This window comes from Cyclopterus lumpus, chromosome 6 (assembly GCF_009769545.1).
Source record: "Cyclopterus lumpus isolate fCycLum1 chromosome 6, fCycLum1.pri, whole genome shotgun sequence".
Classification (NCBI taxonomy): domain Eukaryota; kingdom Metazoa; phylum Chordata; class Actinopteri; order Perciformes; family Cyclopteridae; genus Cyclopterus; species Cyclopterus lumpus.
Genome location: NC_046971.1, coordinates 25,773,710 through 25,797,805, shown reverse-complemented (window position 1 = coordinate 25,797,805; position 24,096 = coordinate 25,773,710). Strand labels below are relative to the sequence as shown.

The 24,096-nt window shown below is 44.3% G+C and overlaps 2 protein-coding genes across 2 annotated transcripts; one reads left to right on the top strand and one right to left on the bottom strand.

Annotated features, from left to right (window-relative positions):
• The first annotated feature begins 1,196 nt into the window (after positions 1 to 1,196).
• On the top strand, positions 1,197 to 10,066 carry cdk10 (cyclin-dependent kinase 10). Its single transcript, XM_034534074.1, has 13 exons — positions 1,197 to 1,486; positions 4,133 to 4,205; positions 4,295 to 4,366; positions 4,492 to 4,594; positions 4,711 to 4,792; positions 4,934 to 5,001; positions 5,320 to 5,372; positions 6,182 to 6,251; positions 6,485 to 6,544; positions 7,346 to 7,469; positions 7,561 to 7,700; positions 7,939 to 7,991; positions 8,074 to 10,066. The coding sequence occupies exons 1-13, from the start codon at positions 1,397 to 1,399 to the stop codon at positions 8,166 to 8,168; spliced, it is 1,083 nt and encodes a 360-aa protein (XP_034389965.1). The 5' UTR covers positions 1,197 to 1,396; the 3' UTR covers positions 8,169 to 10,066.
• Positions 10,067 to 10,073: 7 nt separating this feature from the next.
• Positions 10,074 to 22,921, bottom strand: vps4a (vacuolar protein sorting 4 homolog A). The gene is made up of 11 exons (XM_034534055.1): positions 22,589 to 22,921; positions 21,951 to 22,062; positions 21,696 to 21,840; positions 21,537 to 21,598; positions 21,218 to 21,337; positions 20,721 to 20,877; positions 20,217 to 20,365; positions 20,005 to 20,086; positions 18,963 to 19,182; positions 18,732 to 18,872; positions 10,074 to 11,781 (listed from the first exon to the last, which is right to left on the bottom strand). Exons 1-11 carry the CDS (start codon positions 22,607 to 22,609, stop codon positions 11,680 to 11,682), a joined length of 1,311 nt encoding a protein of 436 aa, XP_034389946.1. The 5' UTR covers positions 22,610 to 22,921; the 3' UTR covers positions 10,074 to 11,679.
• Between the last annotated feature and the right edge of the window lie 1,175 nt (positions 22,922 to 24,096).

The following is a 24,096-nucleotide window of genomic DNA, read 5'->3' as shown; positions in this document are numbered from 1 at the left end:
TCATGTGTCCTTGGGCAAGACACTTAACCGCAAATGGCTCCTCCTCCTTGTTCCTAGGTGTGTGAATGTTAGTTAGGACTGATGGACAGGTGGCACCTTGCATGGTAGCTCCTCCCATCAGGGTATGAATGGGTGAACGATGTCATGTAGTGTTAAAGAGCTTTGAGTGGTGGGAAGACGAGAAAAGAAATAAAAAGTAAATAAAGTACAGTTTATTTAACATTTACTATTATTATGGTGAAAAACAGTAATGTTTTAAGAAACCTTTGTGATATGTGGACGCTTGCAAACGATTAGCATTAGCCTAAGCTATGCCTATGCTAGAGATTAGCATTAGCCCAAGGTATGTGTATGCTAGTAGTTAGCATTAGCTCACGCTATGTGTATGCTAGTGATTAGCATTAGCCCAAGCTATGCGTATGCTAGCGATTAGCATTAGCCCAAGCTATGCATATTCTATCCATTAGCATTAGCCCAAGGTACGTGTATGCTAGTGATTAGCATTAGCCCACGCTATGTGTATGCTAGTGATTAGCATTAGCCCAAGCTATGCGTATGCTATCCATTAGCATTAACCCAAGCTATGCATATGCTAGTGATTAGTATTAGCCCACGCTATGTGTATGCTAGCAATTAGCATTAGCTTAAGCTATGTGTATGCTAGTAATTAGCATTAGCCCAAGCTATGCACATGTTAGCAATTAGCATTAGCCTAAGCTATGTGCATTTCAGGCTAATTCAATTCAATTCAGTTTATTTTGTATAGCTAAATATCACAAATTACAAACTCTCCTCAGAGGGCTTTACAATCTGTACACATACGACATCCCTGACCTTTGACCTCACATCGGATCAGGAACAACTTTCACAGGGAAAAAAGTGAAGAACCCTTCAGGAGAGCAACAGAGGAGGATCCCTCTTCCCGGATGGACAGAAGAATAGATGTCATGTGACCAGATGAACAGAGTTAGAGTTACATAAACATTACATGAATATGACAGATTCATTGAAAGGGTCAGGGCTCCTCTTCACCAGAAGCACAAATTAAATTGCAATAGCCAGTTTTTAACCAGTATGTTTTTAAGCATGTTTATATTATAACACAATATGTTAGATTAAATAACTTTGCACTAAAATGTCAAAATGTTTACCTTTCACTACTTTATTTTTTCATTCCAGAAGGACTCGAAATGGACGTCACAAACGCCCCCCAGTTGTGACATTCGGACCCTGACGGTTCAAACTCCGGGAAAGTTCTTAGTTGTCCTCCCGGTGGCCCACAACAAAACACAGTGGCGGCGCGCGCATCCTGAACTGAGCCGCGGCCCGTCGAGTCAGAGCCGTAACGGAAGATACTCGTGTCCTCTGAGGGTTGACAACGATCTTAAACGGAAGAATGGACGCCGTAGGAGATGACGAACCGGATCCCATAAAGCTAAAGTCGATCAAGAACAATACAACATTCACAGTGCCTCAAAGTGATCGGGTAAGAGACGGGGAGGGGGTGTCGCCAAACTCCGTCTACAGCTCTCCTAGTTGAATGGTGCCCTGGTTATCAGCAGATACACAACTCCGAGACCACAACTCTGCATGGCCTAGGGAGAAAGTCGGCATGTATCTGACTCGGGAAGCATGACATGTTCCAGGAAACCTCACTGGGTAGATGTCTTCCCCTCAATGTGAAGCTAATGCTAATAGCAAACAAACACCACCTGCTCCTGGGAACGTGTTGCATCTCTAGGCTTAAAAGCAATCAGTGGCTGTCAGGATTCATTGATAAGTGAGGTAAAGGTAGTTCTAAAAATGGCTGATTTTTTAAATGGAGTTTGGCATTATCTCCATCCGAGAGTAATAATAACTTTATTTATATCGCACCTTTGAAAACAGGGTTTACACAGTGCTCTACATAGAAGCAAGGCAAAACATAAGGTCAATACAAGTAAACATTTCAGAAAATACATGAGGCAAAGGAGACAATGCCATATAGGCAATGAACACAATAGAGGAATAGAAAATTACAAATACAAAATAAAGCAGAACAGACAAGCTAAAATAGGGGAAACAAAGAACTGCATAAAAGTACGACATCACTTAAAAGCAGTTCTATAAAAATGGGTTTTAAGAAGTGATTTAAAAGAAGTTACTGATTCTGCGAGCCTTATCCCCTCAGGTAGGTCGTTCCAAAGTCAAGGGGCTCTGATGGCAAAAGCACTGTCACCCTTTGATTTAAGCCTTGACTTTGGAACGGCCAGAAGGGCCTTGAAGGGCCTTGAAGGACCTTGAAGGGCCCCACCGGATGATCTAAGGCTGCGAGCTGGCTCATATGGGGCTAACATTTCAACGATGTAGCTTGGGACCAGACACAGGCGTGCTTTAAAAGTGAGCAGCAACATGTTAAAATCTATTCTAAAACTAACGGAGCCAGTGGAGAGAGGCCAGGACTGGAGTCATGTGATGCCTTCTGTTAGAGGCCAGGACTGGAGTCATGTGATGCCTTCTGTTAGAGGCCAGGACTGGAGTCATGTGAAGCCGTCTGTTAGAGGCCAGGACTGGAGTCATGTGATGCCTTCTGTTAGAGGCCAGGACTGGAGTCATGTGATGCCTTCTGTTAGAGGCCAGGACTGGAGTCATGTGAAGCCGTCTGTTAGAGGCCAGGACTGGAGTCATGTGATGCCGTCTGTTAGAGGCCAGGACTGGAGTCATGTGAAGCCGTCTGTTAGAGGCCAGGACTGGAGTCATGTGATGCCTTCTGTTAGAGGCCAGGACTGGAGTCATGTGAAGCCGTCTGTTAGAGGCCAGGACTGGAGTCATGTGAAGCCGTCTGTTAGAGGCCAGGACTGGAGTCATGTGATGCCGTCTGTTAGAGGCCAGGACTGGAGTCATGTGATGCCGTCCGTTAGAGGCCAGGACTGGAGTCATGTGAAGCAGTCTGTTAGAGGCCAGGACTGGAGTCATGTGAAGCCGTCTGTTAGAGGCCAGGACTGGAGTCATGTGAAGCCGTCTGTTAGAGGCCAGGACTGGAGTCATGTGAAGCTGTGTGTTAGAGGCCAGGACTGGAGTCATGTGATGCCGTCTGTTAGAGGCCAGGACTGGAGTCATGTGATGCCGTCTGTTAGAGGCCAGGACTGGAGTCATGTGATGCCGTCCGTTAGAGGCCAGGACTGGAGTCATGTGAAGCAGTCTGTTAGAGGCCAGGACTGGAGTCATGTGAAGCCGTCTGTTAGAGGCCAGGACTGGAGTCATGTGAAGCTGTGTGTTAGAGGCCAGGACTGGAGTCATGTGAAGCCGTCTGTTAGAGGCCAGGACTGGAGTCATGTGATGTCGTCTGTTAGAGGCCAGGACTGGAGTCATGTGAAGCCGTCTGTTAGAGGCCAGGACTGGAGTCATGTGAAGCTGTGTGTTAGAGGCCAGGACTGGAGTCATGTGATGTCGTCTGTTAGAGGCCAGGACTGGAGTCATGTGAAGCCGTCTGTTAGAGGCCAGGACTGGAGTCATGTGAAGCCGTGTGTTAGAACCAGTCAGAAGTACTGTACATCTGTATCAGCTCGTGTTTACATGATTTAACAAACTACCTGAGCTAATGAAAGCGAGTAATTAGTCACTTAATTTTCAAGGTAAAATTAAGGTCCGACTGTGCCATTCACTCCTTCAGTCATCGTCTCTGGCAGCAGCCAATCTCCTTACCGGCTTCCACCAACACATAAGCCCCGTTAAAGCACCCAGCTCTCGACGTCACCCAGTGATTCCTTGGTGAACCCGCTTCCTCTCTTCCTTCAAGGCACCTTTCATTTCGGACTGCGTGAACCTCATTGCCAAAGTAATCACATGCCGTCCCAGATTCTTTATCTGCTTTGCTTTGGCCCCTTTTCTATTCAGGTAAAGGCAGATTCCTCTTAGTGGCTCCAGGCGCCTGTTTGGCTTCATTATTCACACGTTGAGTCCTCTGTTGATTCCTCGCCATTCAGCGACCATGACCACCTAAAACACGAGCAGCTTCCAAGTGTCCGCTCCTCTTTTCATTAGTGTCGATCCAGGATGTCGGTATCGTTGTGTTCAAGCTGCTGCTGGAGACGAGGATGCTGCATAAAGCATATGACCTCTGGGTCACCTCCATCTTTTCGTTTGTTTGTAGTTCGGGAGCTGCAGAAGTGTTAGAGAGTTCGAGAAATTCAACCGCATAGGAGAAGGAACTTACGGCATTGTGTGTAAGTCATTCACCACGGCAAATAGAGAAATTCAAAAATCTATTATCTGAACTGCTCAGTAGATAAACTGCCTCCTGTCCCTGATATAGACCGAGCCCGGGACACCAAGTCGGATGAGATTGTGGCGCTGAAGAAGGTGCGGATGGACAAAGAGAAAGACGGTAAGATCAGCGCTCTGATGCGGATTCACATGTTTTCTCATTTATATGAAGCCACCGTTTATTTATAGCTTTATTTACGGTCTAATTCCGCGAACCCGTCGATACCTCGCTCCTTCTGTTGTCAGGCATCCCCATCAGCAGCCTCAGGGAGATCAACCTGCTGCTGAGGCTGAGGCACTCCAACATAGTGGAGCTGAAGGAAGTGGTCGTCGGCAGCCACCTGGAGAGGTAGTGGCACATCGGTGGATCTACGAGCAATAAAGCCAGATATTCCAAACGTGTAGCGGTAGAAAATGTATCTTGTCTGTAAACATAACATTGTTTTCTTTTTTCTTCTCGTTCAGTCTGTTTCTGGTGATGAGCTACTGTGAACAGGATCTGGCCAGTCTGCTGGAGAACATGCAGACGCCGTTCTCTGAGGCTCAGGTGGGACAGAGGGAGGCTCCTGACATCAACACCTTTGTTGGGATGTCAAAACTGCACTTCATCGGTCCTGATGCGAGAAGCTCTCGAAAGGACCGAGTGATGTAGAATTGCCTCATTAAGACATTTCCTTCCCTCTTCCAGGTGAAGTGTATCGTCCTTCAGTTGCTCAGAGGCCTGGAGTATCTCCACCACAACTTCATCATACACAGGTCAGTCCCGCCCAAACCAAAGAAACTCCAGCTTTATTTCTATAGGAAAGAAAGTTCCGTACATATATCTGACCCGATAACGGGATCCTAATACATTTTCTTTGCTTGTCAGTATGCGTTCAGCTAACTGTCTTGTTGACATATCTAAACCGAGCGCTAAGAAAAACCACCCCGCCAAAATAAAAGATGCGGTGGGTTTGAAGTGGTCTCTGCACACGGCCCTCTGAAGGCACGATAACATGGAGGAGTGTGTTGCGCGCAGAGCAGCGTGGATTCCTCCGGGAGCCCATTCATTATCCTCTTTAATCTCGTTTTCAGGGACCTGAAGGTGTCTAATCTGCTGATGACAGACAAAGGCTGCGTTAAGATTGGTGAGTCATCACTTTTCACCATAACCCTCTGGATCGCTCACTGCAATCCAATTATTCCTGCATGTGTCCCTGACTAGCCAGCACTGACCTCTGACCTCTCTCTCTCTCTCTTTTGCTTTTTACAGTTATAGCTATCTTTTTCTTCTGCCAGTGTGTGTAACACTTTGTAGTTTCACATGTCTTCTGTGTCATTTATCTCTATTTTTTAAAACTATTACAGGGTTATGGGTTTGCTCAGTTTTGTCTCAGCTGGTTGTCGATTATTTTGGCAAAAGAATCTTAACTCGAGGTCCACTTACTACTTTGTGGATCTTTTAACTGCATCTCACTGAGTGGACCTTGGTTTAAGACCATTTTGTTGATTCACTATTTACAAGGTCAAAAATAAATTGACGGTTGACATAAAATGAATCCAAAGCTAAATTTGTTATTTATGAATCAATCAGGCCACATATTCTGTCACCGTGGAAATATTGATGGTAATTTGTCACTATCTGGGTCCATATAGAAAAGAAAAACAACAACAAATAAATATGAGGACACCAGTATTATCGTTGCGGCTCAAACGTTAACAGTGGTTACAAGACAGAGACACTTATTTTCCAAAAACATATCTTCACTGAGTGCATCATTGAATGCCACTGGAATCTTTAAAAGTGAATCATACTTTTGCCCACCATTCACTCTTTCAACTTTATAGAAAGATGATTTATTTATATATATATATACAACAAAAATGTTCACTACTCATAAATGATTAGTAGTGTTTGTATTTTCATGGATCTGTTTCTTGTTTCTGCTGTATACAGCTGATTTTGGCTTGGCCAGGATGTACGGCATCCCCCAGCAGCCCATGACACCAAGAGTGGTCACACTGTGGTGAGTGTCTTAAATACGGCTTTGGCCTAATTCAGCTCATGTATGTGCGGACGTGCACTGCAGGTAACCCTCGTGCTGCTTACGTTGTCCTTATGCAGCCTCAGTGGAAAGTCCTCCTTTTAATCGCTCTCAGTAATCCTCCCCCTGAATTGGCGGCGTTAAATCGGGCTGACCAGGACTCGACTGTCACCATGGTGGGCTCCCTCATTCCCCCCTCCTTCCTCTGTTTGCAGGTACAGAGCTCCAGAGCTCCTCCTAGGGACCAAGAGCCAGACTACAGCTCTGGACATGTGGTGAGGCTCCAACCTCTGGCATTATGAGACATGCACACACGCACGCACGCACACACATGCACATGCACCCGCACGCGGGAGCTCCACCTAAGCTCATAATCACTCTTAATCCACAATATTTGTTATGCTCGATCGAGGCAGACACTTCTGTTTCTGAAGCAAGAAGTGTTTTTAAATTTGCCATCAGGGGGCGACTCCTCTGGTTGTATAGAAGTCTATGCTTCATGTGTTAAAGCTGCATTCTCTCTACTGACCACCAGGGGGCGACTCCTCTGGTTGTATAGAAGTCTATGCTTCATGTGTAAAAGCTGCATTCTCTCTCCTGACCACAAGGGGGCGACTCCTCTGGTTGTATAGAAGTCTATGCTTCATGTGTTAAAGCTGCATTCTCTCTCCTGACCACAAGGGGGCGACTCCTCTGGTTGTATAGAAGTCTATATAAATGACTCTACTTCTCTTGATGTATTCCCTCAGTAAACATTGTAAACATGAGTTTAAGGTCTCAATCTCTAGTTTCAAGTCTTCAATGCTGTATGGCGTGGCTACATTGTGATTGACAGGTTGCTTACCAGACGCCGTATAAATGGCGTAACTCCTCTGCAAACCAAATACGGTCACTTGGTTTCACGAAAAAACAAGAAGGCCAAAATTCCAAACTTGAGGCTTCAGCATCGCAGTCCTACGTCCACATCTTGCATACAGTCTATGGTTTTGATATTGCAGACTTTCTTTCCAACTACATGAACCAATGGGGAAATATGACAAGAATAGTTGATAACAGACATTTCTTTTTCTCCACAGGGCTGTTGGCTGCATCCTGGCGGAGCTGCTGGCTCACAAACCACTGCTGCCTGGAACCTCTGAGATCCAGCAGGTCGACCTGATAGTTCAGCTGCTGGGAACCCCCAATGAAAACATCTGGCCGGTGAGTACTTCACCTCCCTGTATGACTTCAGCATGAACTATGTCTGGAGATGTTCAAGGAATAGGCCAAACTGTGTGTGTGTGTCCCCCAGGGTTTTTCTCAGCTGCCCCTCATCAGTCAGTACAGTCTGAGGAAGCAGCCGTACAACAACCTGAAGAATAAATTCACCTGGCTCTCTGACGCTGGACACAGACTGCTCAACCAGCTCTTCATGTACAACCCACAGCGCAGGTACACACACACACACACACACACGTAGTCATTAACTACCTCATTCTTCTGTCAGTAGCTTTGGTTGAGTAGAACACATTAGACCCTGTGTCAGATATAAAGGCAGCGTTAAACCTACAGTATGACTCATTATCAGAGTGTTGAGGGCCAGTGCCTTATTTCCCTGGATTCCATATTGGGTGGATTTAACAGTATCGGTATATTTATCAATAACAGATTGTCTCTTTTCCTGATCCAGAGCTACTGCCAAAGATTCTTTGGAGAGTTCCTACTTCAAAGAGAAACCTCTACGTGAGTATGCATCCCAGTAATCCCACCCTGCCCTGTGATGCACTATGGGTCACTCGTCTTGACCCTCTGCTTCTATGTGCAGCCTGCGAACCCGACCTGATGCCAACCTTCCCCCACCATCGCAACAAGCGTGCCGGTCCTTCGGCAGACAGCCACCCGAAACGGGTCAAAGTGTGAAGAAGATGGCAACGATGACACTCGTGACGACCCCGTGGTGGTGACGACATTTTCGGGAACGGACATTGGTTTCTGCTCACGAGGACCAGTTCAATTGGCATCCATTCAAACACCGCGAAAGCCAACAGACTCCAATGAGAGATCATGTGAATAGGCCACATTCTCTAATGCAGATCCAGTGGTTTGCAGCAACGTGCAGTATTTAGAGGTTGTCAGATTTCTTAATATTCGTATTGCTGCCATGTCTGCGCACTGAATAAGTGAAAGTAATGAGGACAAAGTTGCCTTGACAAATATGCTGAGGTCTTTTGTGTCGAGTATTTGTCACATTTTAGATGTGTCTCTTCTATTGTGATCATTTTGGATTCCTAACATCAAAACCACTGTAAAAAGGCACGACGAGTAGAAACTGAATCGACTTGCGTGAGCTCTGCCCACAGTCCCACTCGGTCTGACGGCCTCTCTTGAGAGTTCTTTCTGCCTTTCCGACTCGAAAGAAAAGAAAACCAGAGTTTGTGGGAAAATGAAGTGGAACGGCAGCCTTGTTGGTCCTCGCAGCCATAAGTGAGTATGTGTACAACCAGTTTTGTGCCCTGTTAAAGTGTCCTTGAGGTGACATACTGAACCCCTGAACTTGCTCGCTTATAGTTAGTTGTTATAGGAAAGGTTTGACTTTTTTTCCAGAAATATGTTTATTCGCTTTTTATGTGATTACATTTTTTTTAAAGAGTTGCATGAGAAGATTCTGGGTTCCCACTTTTTTCTAGAGATCATTTTCCAGGACATGTTCAGTGATGATCTAGCTGGTATTACAGACAGCGATCGCGCCATACACTAATGAATCCCCTTTGTCTCTTATGAATTACATTAACCATTGCTGCCTGAACACCAATAACACAAAGAGTAGACTACAATTTTGCCTCATGACATATCTAGCCTGAAAACTACCTAAATGTACAATTCAAAAATTAGTTTGCTGGCATTATTAACTGCTGACTCTTATCACACCATACTTTAGCCCCTTTACTATGAATGTTAAGTCTTTAAGGAGACTATTCACACCCAGTGTTAAACATTTGATGTCCCGTTATGGTCCATTTTACCTGAACATTGCAGCATTGCGTTTGAAGAGACAATCCTAGCAAAGTGAAAAAGTACCGTTAGCAGGCATTTAGCTGGTGGTTTGGGCTCTTTAAATGCTGCCCACTAATTATTATCCAACTCTCTCCACACACATTGGAAACCAATGCTCCTCGCTAAAGTTGAGTCTCAAAACCTTTGCAACAAAACAAGCTAGCAAGCATGTCAACGTTTAGCATGTGAACCAAACATGCACACTAATTTAACATTGCTATCTACGGTTGTAGATTGTTGTTCAGAGTTTACACAACATAACCAAAATACTCTGAGCCACTAAAGTCCCATTAGAATGGTAACATGATCCTGAACATAACTTAGCCCTTCCGGATAGCAACGTTATCTGTGAGGAGCAAATTCTTTGCTAAAGGGAAACACAAGATTGTCCAAGACTCGACTTTTTCCTCTCATTTCCCAGGACAAGGAAACCCTGTTGACATATGTAGCGTTAGCTGAAGCCAGTTTCAGTGGCTTTGTATACTGACAGACAGGAGTTGTATCAATCTTCTCATCTAACTTTACACAAAAAAAGTGAATCAGCATTTTTCTCAAAATGTCCAAGTATTCCTTTAAGAGCCCGAGCTTCAATGCCTATGACGTACTGTACATTAACATTAGTGTAAATCACGGAGAAGTTACCCGTTACAACAGGAGTGATTTAGACAAGTTTACTGATACTTGACTGCTAGATACTGAAAATGAAACAATAGAGCTTCGAAATATGTATAAACCATCAGCTGATGAACATAATAAACATGTCAAACCAAAAACTGTGCCATTCTTTTTATTTGAAATGTCAGTTTTTATTAATGCAGGTTAAATTGGTAACGGTTACAGGGCCAGCGGCAGGTTAAGTCCTTACAGGGGCGTTGATAATGGCCTCCCCCTGAACCTGTATGTACCTCCTCAAATACACGGCGCTGCTCACTGGCTTTAGCAGACGAGATGAGATGTCAGAGCAGAACAAACAGGAGCAGATTAAAACGATTATTTTAACCTGACTAACGGTGTCGTCCTGCTTCTTGAGAGCCAGCGGGGCGAGCTGTCCTTACTGTCTGTTAGCTAACAGGATAAATACGAGAAGGAAAGCTGGCCCCCGAAGCAGTAATGAAACAACATGGTGGCCTCAGAGTAGAACTTGGGGTGTACATTTGCGTTCCAAAAGAAGAGAAGAAATACTTCATCCTAAAACAACATAAATACTTCAAGTGTAAACAAACTCTCTATTATAGTCAGTCAAGTTGTATAAATAGTGTTCTGTACTGTCCAAGCTGTCATGGCAGGACAAACAAAACACTCAGATGCGCCTGATTCTCTTAAGGAAAGAAAAGGTATTTAGGTTCTGAACAGACTTCAATAATCAAGTACAGCCAGAGCTGTAGTGAAGATCATGTGATGAAATAGAAAAGCTTCGCATTAGCTACAACATTTTGTTTATCAGCCTTAAATGTTAAGTCACCGTGGATGAGAAGTTCTTACTTAAAAAAGAAGTTATCAATATTCACAACACCATGACCAATTAGCAAACTTCATCTGCTGAGGAAGATCACGTGATATGACCAAAAGCTCCAGAATAGCTACTAAATTAATCATGTGTTCTTAAGCACCACTAGAGGTTTTACATTTGAGTTTTTAAAATAGCTTTTGGATTGAGGAAATATGTTGCGTGGCCCTAAATCCAGCACATCTCCTGTATTGTAAAGATGAAACGTGACTGCTGCTAGCAGAGGCACAGGCCTGCTGCAGACACAGAGCTGTGGAGGGACATCGAGGCAGTGACGAGTCAGTAATTCAAGTCTTCAAATAACAGAGACATACATTTCATAAAAACACTTTAGATGCGTTCACACGCTCTGGCAGGAGAACTATCTTCTTCTTTTGTTCCTTCTTCAAACGTCACTGTCCTTCATTGCGACCCAAAGCAAAGTGCACAGAGGCAAATAAATAAAAAATAAGTTACTTCAGTCAGAATGGGCTCGCAGAGGGACAAACGTAATGCATTCAGATTCAAGTGCAGCTTTCCTCACATGCAGGTTAGCTGATGTTCTTGTAGTGAGCGCGCTGTAGCTAGTAATGAGTCATTGTCTGAAACGGGGGAAAGACGTGAACTCTATTGTCCAGCTACCAAATCACACCAACATTTTCTAGTGTAGCTTTTGGTCAACTCCCTCCAAGGATTAAAAAAAAAACTCCGGCCAGGATGATTACGAGTCAAACCGACCGGCCCTTTATTTTGAAATCCATGAGAGGCAGAGAACCAAGCGCTGAGAGATGAAACTCTACAGGATGGTACAGCAGTTTGGGGGATGGGGTTATGAGATCTGTTGGGAGCAGTTTGACCCTCCTCGTGGACCGGGGAAGGCGGAGCGGTCTCTCAGCCCTCCATTCCAAAGTCATCTGTGAACTTCTTGACCTTCAGCAGATCTTCAGAGTTGACTGTGGGTCGGGTGGTGGACAGAGAGCGCAGCATGTCCGACTGCAAACAAATAGGACATTCGTGGTTTCCGTTAGTATTTTATAGTGAACGTCTCCCCCATCCGGGGTATGACTTTACAAGTGTGGACTATTTGGTTGCTGTGGATCATGCTATAATATATAAACACCGGGACTGATGTGGAGAAGCATTTGTTGAACAACCTTGTGTCGCTGCAGCCTTTCAACTCTCAGGTGGAAAAAATGGGATTTTGTTATCTTATTTTAAATATTACCAACAACTTTTTTTTAAAATTGCATAAACAACTTTTTACATCCAGGTAATGTCAATAGATGCTTAATAAAACAGACACACCGTCACATACTCAGCCATTAATTTGTTCCTTGAATTTCATTCAGTGGCAGAAACAGCTTTGCTCAGTTAGTGTGGGTGTCGCTTGGATGTATTCATCACAATCCATCTCCGCACAGGAAAACTTAAATGTAATCCGATTGTTTTTCTAGACATGTTGAAAAGCTCCTGTTGCTAATTATTCTGTCCACACAGTTTTACTATCTTATATTTCTAGTAACATGTGTGTTGTTTTAAATTAGTGTGGCTGTATCTGCTAATGGGCGTTCCATCTAAAACATGGATGTTATCGTCTTGTTGTCGCGATGGAGTTCTGACATGAGGTTCTGATACCACTTCTTTCCTCGTCAATAACCGATTCCAATAGCTGAACTTGCTTATTGTCCGATTATGAGGGTCGATCCAATAAAAAAAAAAAAAAAAGGTAAAAAGGTTGTTATTCCCTCTGTTATATAAATGTTATACTGCTGTAATAATAGCTCCTTCGAACATCTGGGCCCTATTTCTCGTACCTGGCTAACGTAGTTAGCGGGATAATTTTGCGGATGAGATTACACAAGTCAGGGTTTTCGGTTCCTTGAAGCAAGTTTGGAAAAATCACCATAGCAACACATCCAAAAACTTGAACCTGTTCCAGCGCAGGCTCATTCAGTCTAGCTGGATAAACTGGCCACGCCCCCTGAAGAAAGTGGCAGCTCACTTCCTCATTGATGAAGGAGCGATATTAGTTAGATTAACATTTTATAGGGAGAATTCTTATGGCGTGCTACATCTTCCGTCGCAAACTAAAAACACATCTTTTTCGACTATACCTTGAATAGGGAAGGTAGCGCCGTAGTAGCACTTTAGCATCACTTAAATGTCTCTTACTGATAGCACTTTGTTGTTTAGCACTTTAGCATCACTTAAATGTCTCTTACTGATAGCACTTTGTTGTTTAGCACTTTAGCATCACTTAAATGTCTCTTACTGATAGCACTTTGTTGTTTAGCACTTTAGCATCACTTAAATGTCTCTTACTGATAGCACTCTGTAGTTTAACGTTATTGAAGAAATTGTGCTTGCTTGATTCTTGTTGTTCTGAGTTTGGACTCATGGTTTAATGCACTTATTGTAAGTCGCTTTGGATAAAAGCGTCAGCTAAATGACATGAAATGTAATAATGTAATGTTATGACGACTTCCTGTACGAGCGCTATCCATTCTGCCCACAAGGAATCATTCTGGAGCCTACATTGAACACCACACGCCGCAGCATTGACTGTCTCACAGACTGTTTGCAGAGCCTTGTGGTACAGTGTTCTACATTGTGGTACATTGTGGTACATTGTGGTACAGTGTTCTACAGTGTGGTACATTGTGGTACATTGTGGTACAGTGTGGTACAGTGTTCTACAGTGTGGTACAGTGTTCTACATTGTGGTACAGTGTTCTACAGTGTGGTACATTGTGGTACATTGTGGTACAGTGTGGTACATTGTTCTACATTGTGGTACATTGTGGTACAGTGTGGTACAGTGTGGTACATTGTGGTACAGTGTGGTACAGTGTGGTACAGTGTTCTACAGTGTGGTACAGTGTTCTACAGTGTGGTACAGTGTTCTACATTGTGGTACATTGTTCTACAGTGTGGTACAGTGTGGTACAGTGTGGTACAGTGTTCTACAGTGTGGTACAGTGTTCTACAGTGTGGTACAGTGTTCTACATTGTGGTACAGTGTGGTACAGTGTTCTACAGTGTGGTACAGTGTTCTACATTGTGGTACATTGTTCTACATTGTGGTACATTGTGGTACATTGTTCTACATTGTGGTACAGTGTGGTACAGTGTTCTACAGTGTTCTACAGTGTGGTACAGTGTTCTACATTGTGGTACAGTGTTCTACAGTGTGGTACAGTGTTCTACATTGTGGTACATTGTTCTACATTGTGGTACAGTGTGGTACAGTGTGGTACAGTGTTCTACAGTGTGGTACAGTGTTCTACATTGTGGTACAGTGTGGTACAGTGTTCTACAGTGTGGTACAGTGTTCTACATTGTGGTACAGTGTTCTACAATGTGGTCAGGCCCGTAGAGATCACCCCCGCAGCCCCTGCACTGCGGGGGGGCCTCGCAGGGACAGGGGGCCTCGCATGGCAATTTTTTTTTTTTAATCCAACACTAGCCAGCGCACTCGGCCGTATTGCGGCTACGTGTCGGCTCGATGCGGCCAAATGTGAGCCACCTTTGGCACATTTCACCGTTGCCATGTCTGGCCCAGGTGTAGCTGTTACGGACATGGGCAGATTCTGTCTGAGACATGGCAACCGGTTTATCGGCAGCCATCATCGACTCTGGCTGATGATGGCTGCCGAATCTGGGCCGAATAATGTAATAAATAAATAATATTACATTACGTAATAACATTAAGATATCCCTCAAAGTTGTCTCTCATATAAAGCTACACAATAAAAAAAAGTATTTTAAACTGGCTTTATAAGTTTTAAATAATAGTTGTAAAGGCAATCGTAACAGGCAACCACTAGGGCCTCCTGCTACGCGGACTGGTGTTATTGTTGGGCCGCGGTGCATTCTGGGAGAACTACGGGGAAATTTCTCTTGAGGAAAAATGAAACGCACATTTAAAAGTGGTGCCCAAAAGCGGCATTCAAAACAGAACATTTCTGAATTAAATGCCAAACTTCCCAAAATTACAAGTCTTTTTCGACCAGCTGGTGAAGGATGCACTCATCTGCCAGAAGAGAAAGGTATTGTACTGTTTGCTATAGCTAACATTAGCACGTAGCTAACGTTATACTTTGACAGCTGTACTGCTCTGTCTATGTGTCGTGCTTGAAAATACATTAACCTTATTAAACCTATGCTCTCACTATACCCCCTGCGCCCATTATCGGACACGTTTCCTTAATTATCTCCACAACCACATCGTTGTTTAACTTCATTTCACGTTCTCCAACACTGCAACCCTTTTGAGAAGACAACGGCTCTGTACACAATAATACAAGTAACCGTTAAGTAAGAAAGGTCATTTTCCAAGCTAAAACTGATCAAAACATATCTCAGAAGCTCCATGTCACAAGAGAGGCTGTCAGGTCTGGTCATCCTTAGCATAGAGAATAAACGTCAGTTTAGATGTAAAGAGCGCGGTTAAAGACTTCGCACACAGATTTGCTAAAAGACGCGCACATGTGTATTCAAATGCAAACCTGTAGAAAGTAGCCTACCGGTGTATCGACTATATGTAGGCATATTTGTTATGTTGTTGTAACATATGTTCTGTTTGAGCTGTTTGATAGGCCCTAGCATATGTTTTGTTTCTGTTGGAATACATTTGTTCTCAGTTTGAGCTGTTTTTTCTGATTGAATAAATTTCCCTCAAAAGAAAAGCTTGGGTCCTGTTCGTTTATCTTTGGATAATGACCGCCGGACAATACATTATCCCTTACATATGGGGGGAGGGGGGGGCCTCTCAGGGTTATTCTGCAGGGGGGCCTCATGTGTTTCCGTTACGGCACTGATTGTGGTACAGTGTTCTACATTGTGGTACATTGTGGTACAGTGTTCTACATTGTGGTACATTGTGGTACAGTGTTCTACATTGTGGTACAGTGTTCTACATTGTGGTACATTGTGGTACAGTGTGGTACATTGTGGTACAGTGTTCTACATTGTGGTACATTGTTCTACAGTGTGGTACATTGTGGTACAGTGTTCTACAGTGTGGTACAGTGTGGTACAGTGTTCTACATTGTGGTACATTGTGGTACAGTGTGGTACATTGTGGTACATTGTGGTACAGTGTTCTACATTGTGGTACATTGTGGTACAGTGTTCTACATTGTGGTACAGTGTTCTACATTGTGGTACAGTGTTCTACATTGTGGTACAGTGTTCTACATTGTGGTACATTGTGGTACAGTGTTCTACAGTGTTCTACATTGTGGTACAGTGTTCTACAGTGTGGTACAGTGTTCTACATTGTGGTACAGTGTTCTACATTATGGTACAGTGTTCTACATTGTGGTACAGTGTTCTACATTGTGGTACAGTGTTCTACAGTGTGGTACAGTGTTCTACATTGTGGTACAGTGTTCTACATTGTGGTACATTGTGGTACAGTGTTCTACATTGTGGTACAGTGTTCTACAGTGTGGTACAGTGTTCTACATTGTGGTACAGTGTTCTACATTGTGGTACATTGTGGTACAGTGTTCTACAGTGTGGTACAGTGTTCTACATTGTGGTACAGTGTTCTACATTGTGGTACATTGTGGTACAGTGTTCTACAGTGTGGTACAGTGTTCTACATTGTGGTACATTGTGGTACAGTGTTCTACAGTGTGGTACAGTGTGGTACAGTGTTCTACATTGTGGTACATTGTGGTACAGTGTTCTACAGTGTGGTACAGTGTTCTACATTGTGGTACAGTGTTCTACAGTGTGGTACAGTGTTCTACAGTGTGGTACAGTGTTCTACATTGTGGTACAGTGTGGTACAGTGTTCTACATTGTGGTACAGTGTTCTACAGTGTGGTACAGTGTTCTACAGTGTGGTACAGTGTTCTACAGTGTGGTACAGTGTTCTACATTGTGGTACAGTGTGGTACAGTGTTCTACATTGTGGTACATTGTGGTACAGTGTTCTACAGTGTGGTACAGTGTGGTACAGTGTTCTACATTGTGGTACATTGTGGTACAGTGTTCTACAGTGTGGTACAGTGTTCTACATTGTGGTACAGTGTTCTACAGTGTGGTACAGTGTTCTACATTGTGGTACAGTGTTCTACATTGTGGTACAGTGTGGTACAGTGTTCTACATTGTGGTACATTGTGGTACAGTGTTCTACAGTGTGGTACAGTGTGGTACAGTGTTCTACATTGTGGTACATTGTGGTACAGTGTTCTACAGTGTGGTACAGTGTTCTACATTGTGGTACATTGTGGTACAGTGTTCTACAGTGTGGTACAGTGTTCTACATTGTGGTACAGTGTTCTACATTGTGGTACATTGTTCTACAGTGTGGTACAGTGTTCTACATTGTGGTACATTGTGGTACAGTGTTCTACATTGTGGTACAGTGTTCTACAGTGTGGTACATTGTGGTACAGTGTGGTACAGTGTTCTACAGCGTTCTAGATTGTTCTACATTGTGGTACAGTGTTCTACATTGTGGTACAGTGTTCTACAGTGTGGTACATTGTGGTACAGTGTTCTACATTGTGGTACATTGTGGTATAGTGTTCTACATCATATATATGCCTCATATATATATATATATAACATTAATATCATATATATATATATATATGATATTAATGTTATATATATATATATATAACATTAATATCATATATATATATATATATATATATATATATATATATATATATATATATATATATATGATATTAATGTTATATATATATATATATAACATTAATATCATATATATATATATATATATATATATATATATATATATATATATGATATTAATGTTATGAACCCAAACACGAGGGCTTTAGATGTTCCGATGTTTGTGGGATTTCCACAACAAGTATAAAAGCAGAAATAGTGGTTATTTCTTTCATGGTGGATGGCGGAAGTTATAACTGTTTCCATGGAGATAAGCCACGCCCCCTCTTCAGCGCGAGTGAAGTTTATAAATCAGAGTCTGGCTCAACTATCCTGTGAACTGAAGTCTGGCTCAACTATCCTGTGAACTGAGGTCTGGCTCAACTATCCTGTGAACTGAGGTCTGGCTCAACTATCCTGTGAACTGAAGTCTGGCTCAACTATCCTGTGAACTGAAGTCTGGCTCAACTATCCTGTGAACTGAAGTCTGGCTCAACTATCCTGTGAACTGAAGTCTGGCTCAACTATCCTGTGAACTGAAGCTCAACTATCCTGTGAACTGAAGTCTGGCTCAACTATCCTGTGAACTGAAGTCTGGCTCAACTATCCTGTGAACTGAAGTCTGGCTCAACTATCCTGTGAACTGAAGTCTGGCTCAACTATCCTGTGAACTGAAGTCTGGCTCAACTATCCTGTGAACTGAAGCTCAACTATCCTGTGAACTGAAGTCTGGCTCAACTATCCTGTGAACTGAAGCTCAACTATCCTGTGAACTGAAGTCTGGCTCAACTATCCTGTGAACTGAAGTCTGGTTCAACTATCCTGTTTACTGAAGTCTGGTTCAACTATCCTGTGAACTGAAGCTCAACTATCCTGTGAACTGAAGTCTGGCTCAACTATCCTGTGAACTGAAGTCTGGTTCAACTATCCTGTGAACTGAAGCTCAACTATCCTGTGAACTGAAGTCTGGCTCAACTATCCTGTGAACTGAGTTCTGGCTCAACTATCCTGTGAACTTTTTCAACAAAAAAAACTTAATTGAATGGTTAACACTAGCTGTTAGCTAGCTGTTATTTAGCTAAGCAGGACTGTGCTGCCCACCTGCTAACAGCTAACGCTAACTAGCTCTCCTGCTGATTTGTTGTTCACAATGTAGCGTTGACAGGAAATAATAAAGTGCACGAGAGTATTTAAGGTGTGTAGTGCTAGTTTGCAGGATGTACTGATCGGGTGACGAGTGACGCGTGTTGTTCCTGTGTAGCGTAAATGAGTGTGTGTGTCTCACCATGCAGACTATGGGCTCTAGTAGCTTATCACTAGGCACATCCATCCAGGTCAGCTCTATGGCAGCGGGGTCACCAGGGGAACAAGGAGTCAAGAGGTCGTCCACCATCACCTGGTTGTTGCTCCGAGAGGGCCCGGGAACCTGCAGGAGGAAGAAAAAAAGCTCAATAGTAACTGGAAAATATTTGACAATAACGGGACAAGGGCTTTTGGGGATTTCTAATGAGCTCACTTTTTTGAAGTGGGTAGCAGACTGGACCTTCCTGACCGGCTGCATAAGAGCATCCCGGACGATGATGCTGATGTCGGCGCCGGAGTAGCCGTGTGTCTTGTGGGCGAGCTGCCTTAGGTCGGCCTCGCTCAGGCTGTGTGGAGTGTTGCCCAGGTGAAGACGGAACATCTGAGACCGAGCCGGCTCCTCCGGCAGAGGGATGTAGATACGCTTCTCAAATCTGACACGACAGAACAAGATCCATTCAATGGCACGTTCACAGGATTCTTTTTCCTTCTTTTTATCCACCTCCTACATTGAAATGGTTAAAAATGCCAGTGTGTAGCATTTAAGGGGAATATAATATTCATAACTATGTTTTCATGAGTTAGGAGTGACCTGGGTCCTCTTCACGGAGTCCGTCATGTTTCTAGAGTAGCCCATAACGGACAAAACCAAACACTGACTTTGATTTTTACGTGACTTAAAGGCCACCGTAGTTCTGACACACACGAGCTGCAGAGTGAAAAACCAAGGCACCCATTGTTACTAAAGTGTTGGTGTTATTATGGTATGGCTGTCTCATGGCTGGTAATCTGCGGCTCAGCATTCAGTTGGGGGGGGCAACGGATCATAAAACTCAGAACAGAAAAAAGGCATATGTAACATTTAGAGAGAGTTTTTGCTGCGGATACCAATTGAGGATCATTAATGATTTATATTGGCAGATACGGATTGTTTTTGTTTTGTTTTTGCAGCTTGTCTACAAGGCTCAAGACCTTGTTTTCACCATCATCCCAAAATTTATTTCTAAATGTTCTACTTTTACTTTGTCATAATAATCTATTGTGCTTTTGCATCGTACGGATCCACAACGGCCCGTTACATCACTACTGCTAGAAACCACCAAATCCTACACACTGGTCCACCGTTACAGATTACGACCAAATGTAACGTCTCCCGTGTGCCAAGTGAGGAGTAGACCTACGGTTCATCTAGAGTTAGGGTGAGACAAACACCAAACCCCCCCCCCAAAATGAGGAGTATTAAAGCGACCTCTGACCTTCTGCGGATGGCAGCGTCTAGCACCCAGGGGATATTGGTGGCTCCCAGCACCAAGATACCATCGTTGTTGTTTCCCACACCTACAAAACCAGAGAGCTCTGTATAAGCGCTTTCTGTCCATGCAGACTTGTGCGTCTGCATATTTAGGATGACCTAGTAGCTTCTACTGTCGCCGTACAGAATATATTGTTCTCATGTCACTCGACTCACCCTGCATCTGGACCAGGAACTCTGTCTTGATACGGCGGGCGGCCTCGCTCTCGTTCTCGTTCCTGGAGCCGCACAACGAGTCCACCTCGTCGATGAAGATGATCGAGGGTTTGTGCTGGCGAGCCAGGTCGAACAAGTTCTTCACCAGCCTGGGAGACACAGGGAGATGTGGGGGGGAAACGAGTGTAAGTGAGAGACGCGCAGATCGCAATGTCAAAGGAGGCGCACTTCACATGTGACTGCGAGGGAAAGAAATGAAGAGTGACACAGACGGAACGCCGCCACCCATTGGGGATGGAGTCACAGGGAGTTGGAGGCATCCCTTTCATCTTATGGATGTTGAGAAACAGGTTGTTATTGCACTCCACCTCCCCTCTGTGTGTGTGTGTGTGTGTGTGTGTGTGTGTGTGTGTGTGAGAGAGTGTGTGTGTATGTGAGTGAGTCCAGGATACAATTGCAAAGGGAGTTCAGGCCCTGACTTCCCATAGGTTGCTTCTTACTTACTTCTCACTCTCTCCCAGCCACTTGGACATGAGGTCCGAGGAGGAGACGGAGAAGAAGGTGGAGTTATTGGCCTCGGTGGCCACGGCCTTAGCCAGGTACGACTTCCCCGTCCCTGGAGGGCCGAACAGCAGGATGCCTCTCCACGGGGTCCGCTTGCCTGAGAACACAAGTGACCAGAAGTAATATTTAACTAGGGCTACAACAAAATCCCTATTAATGATCCAGTTGGCATCCTTTGATCAGATTGTTTTGTGTGACCCATAGTCCAGAATCCAAAAAGATTTAATTTACAATGACATAAAACAGCAAAGTAACAAAAGAAAAGTGGCAAATCCTCATATTGCTAGCCTAGAACTAGAGAGTGAATGAACCAAAATTTGTTTCCAAATAACATTTTAGTTTCAGCTCCGTATTTACCCGTCACTGTGACAGTCACACAACAATTGTTTATAAGATTAGCTGTAAACGGAATGAGGGCGGGGAGCGCCCTACAGTACCTGTAAAGAGGTGGGGGAATTTGATGGGCAGGATGACAGCTTCCTTCAGAGCTTCCTTGGCTCCTTCCAGTCCGGCCACATCGTTCCACCGGACATTGGGCTTCTCCATCACAATGGCACCTGGACACACGGGCAGAGCGTGAGGACTAAAAGGTGATTGTACACCTGTAGACCTGGCACAAACACAACCCCACCGACCCCCAGACTACTCGCGAACAAATACATACAAATTTGATCAACACCTTCCTGACAATCATGCAAATAAAGAAGCAGCGTGGTGCTATTCAATGACACAACATTACTGTACGCATGTACTCACCCATGAGTTGCTCCTGCAGCTTCTTCTTCTCAGGATTTTCCCCCTCGCTGTCGCTATCACTCCTAGACCGGAACACGAACGCAGGGGTTCACACAAACACAGCAGCGCCTACGGACTTTGAACATGCCCCCCCCGCCCTCCCCAGGACAGATGGCGTACTTGTCATTGCTCTGCGCCTCCTTCACGGGCTTCTTGCCCTGTTTGTCTTTATTCTTCAGATAGTCTTTCAGCTTCTCCGCCCGGTCCAGGTACTGCATGCACTTGGCCCGGATGCTCTCCTTCGCCTTGTCGCTGTGGGCCTCATCTGAAGGGCGGGAAGACAACATTCTAAACGACAACCACAACGTGAATGAACGCCCAACGACGTCTGCACTGGCCGGAGTGTTCCAGAACTCATTTGGCTGCGGCACTCACATTTGATGGCGTGTAGGAAATACTCCACAGCGTGCTGGTACAGACGCAGGGCCTCCTCATAATTCTTCCCCTTGTCCTCCTCTGTGGCTTTGGTCACAAGATCAATCGCTTTCTGCAGCAGAGACGCAGAGAAATACAGTCAAGAAGACAGGTGTGGATGTTAATGTGTGATGTAGAGGGAAGATGGATTGATGGGGGGGCGACACAGAAACACAAAGGGGGCAGGTCATCCTCCTCACATGGAGCATCAATTAAAAACAACACTAATTACACTAAAGCATTATGTTGTCCAAAGGGATCCGAATAGTTTCACTGATTGGTGGCTTAAGTCCGTTAGAGTAACCAGAGTAAAATGCTCCATAACGAAAATATTGTCTTTCTTTTTTTCCCTGTCATCAGCCAGCTAGTGAACTCGCGGCTGCTACCGTTCTCCGTTAGTTCGCGATGCAGAACATATGCAGAACCCAGACCACAGTTAGTGGATATCATTGTTCCCATTGCTCGCACATTAACGTCAGCGATAGCTCGTGGACGCCCACTGCACGGGCTCGCTCACAACACCGGCGCGCTCCAGCGTCAGCTGTTCTGCTAGCAGGTTAGCACACGGTGCTAACGGCGGCCAGCTAACAGCAGCCTACCTGTAATGTGGACGTTGTCATTTCATCTCACTCGTGTGCTCTCGCGCTCGGACTTCTATCCCCTGACTCGACCCAACAGGCGGAGGAAAAGAAGCCGTTAGCAACCCTGTGTCGCGAGGGGACGGGCCGCTCGTGACATGACAGAAACAATGCGTTAGCTGAGCGCGAGCTAATGTGACAGAAACAATGCGTTAGCTGAGCGCGAGCTAATGTGACAGAAACAATGCGTTAGCTGAGCGCGAGCTAATGTGACAGCTCTGCCTCGACCCAACAAAACCACAGCAACAAGGAGGCTGCATCGTCCTTCTTCTTCGGCTGTCTTATTTTAGCTTGCAACCGACACCTATAACATGCAGAGCGCCACCTGCTGCACCGGAGTGATAGCGGGCCGGAGATGGATGTGAAGGCCCGATCCCGACGTTATTAAGGCAAGCCAAGTTTATTTGTAACGCACGTTTCAACAACAAGGCCATTCAAAGTGCTTCACATAAAACCATTAAAAGCATCAAAAGAAAAGAAAACAAGATTAAAAATCAATTAAGAACATTCATTAAAACATCAAAAAGCAAGAAATAGAATAAAAGTTTCAGTTAAAGAAATAAAATGCAGTAGTGAAAGGCATATTAAAGGCCTTAAACCCTGAACCCTCTTAACTGATCGCCTGTTATATGGTTGAGTGTGAGAGGCTGTCGGGCTTCACATTGTGTGAATACGAATGGGAACAAATCACATTACCAGTATGATTAAAGTGTGTAATTGTGGTTAATTATTTAATATGTTGTATTCCCTGATTGTCTTTCAGGCCTCATGAGAGAGGGAATTGACTGTTAACTGTTTTTTGTTGTTAATCTGCGTTTTTATGTTCCATCTTTAGTCCTTTATGTTTCAGTCTACATTTAATATACCAGGCTGAACACTCATGTGCCGTCCTCTACCTACTATTTTTTGTACCTCTCCATGCTTCCACTGTTAACCCCAGTGTTTACGGTCACATTGCTATGAATTATGGGAAACTCCCTCAGTCTGCAGAAATGCAGACTAACAGAAATTGTTCATAAAGGGCTCAAAATGTCAGAGAGAGCTCTTTGACAGAACTAAACCCTCAGACTTTAGTCCGCGAGTTCTTCAGTGTAGACTTTGAGACTGGCCCTTAAAGGAGGAGATGCATTTCACACGGGGGGGCATGTAGCTGAGGGGGTGATACATTCTTATACAGGATGGGCCAGCCACGCCACACAAAAGGAGGCTCACACTACATCTCCCAGAATGCCTCACCCCTTACACAGGTGCGGGCGCTAGAGCCTCCTAATTGAAGTAGGGCCGAGGAGCTGACTTAAATAGGGCGCCTGCTCTACCCGGTGAGTAGCTGCTCTTTACGGTTAAACTTGACCAATGGTGGGAGATGCTGCTGCTCCCACCTAGCAGTCCTATTGGTGCTAGAGCAGTAGTACCATGGATGGTTGAGTACTCCCAAGATTGAAAAAGACACATATGCCTCGAATACGTAC

Excerpts from the sequence above, each read along its gene's own strand:
- cdk10 (XM_034534074.1), top strand. The coding sequence starts at position 1,397 with ATGGACGCCGTAGGAGATGACGAACCGGATCCCATAAAGCTAAAGTCG. Across the intron at positions 6,545-7,345 it reads ACTACAGCTCTGGACATGTG|GGCTGTTGGCTGCATCCTGG; the intron begins GTGAGGCTCCAA and ends TTTTCTCCACAG. Across the intron at positions 7,992-8,073 it reads CTTCAAAGAGAAACCTCTAC|CCTGCGAACCCGACCTGATG; the intron begins GTGAGTATGCAT and ends TTCTATGTGCAG.
- vps4a (XM_034534055.1), bottom strand. The coding sequence starts at position 22,609 with ATGACAACGTCCACATTACAG. Across the intron at positions 20,366-20,720 it reads TGGCTGGGAGAGAGTGAGAA|GCTGGTGAAGAACTTGTTCG; the intron begins GTAAGTAAGAAG and ends TGTGTCTCCCAG. Across the intron at positions 11,782-18,731 it reads TAGAGCCCATAGTCTGCATG|TCGGACATGCTGCGCTCTCT; the intron begins GTGAGACACACA and ends ATTTGTTTGCAG.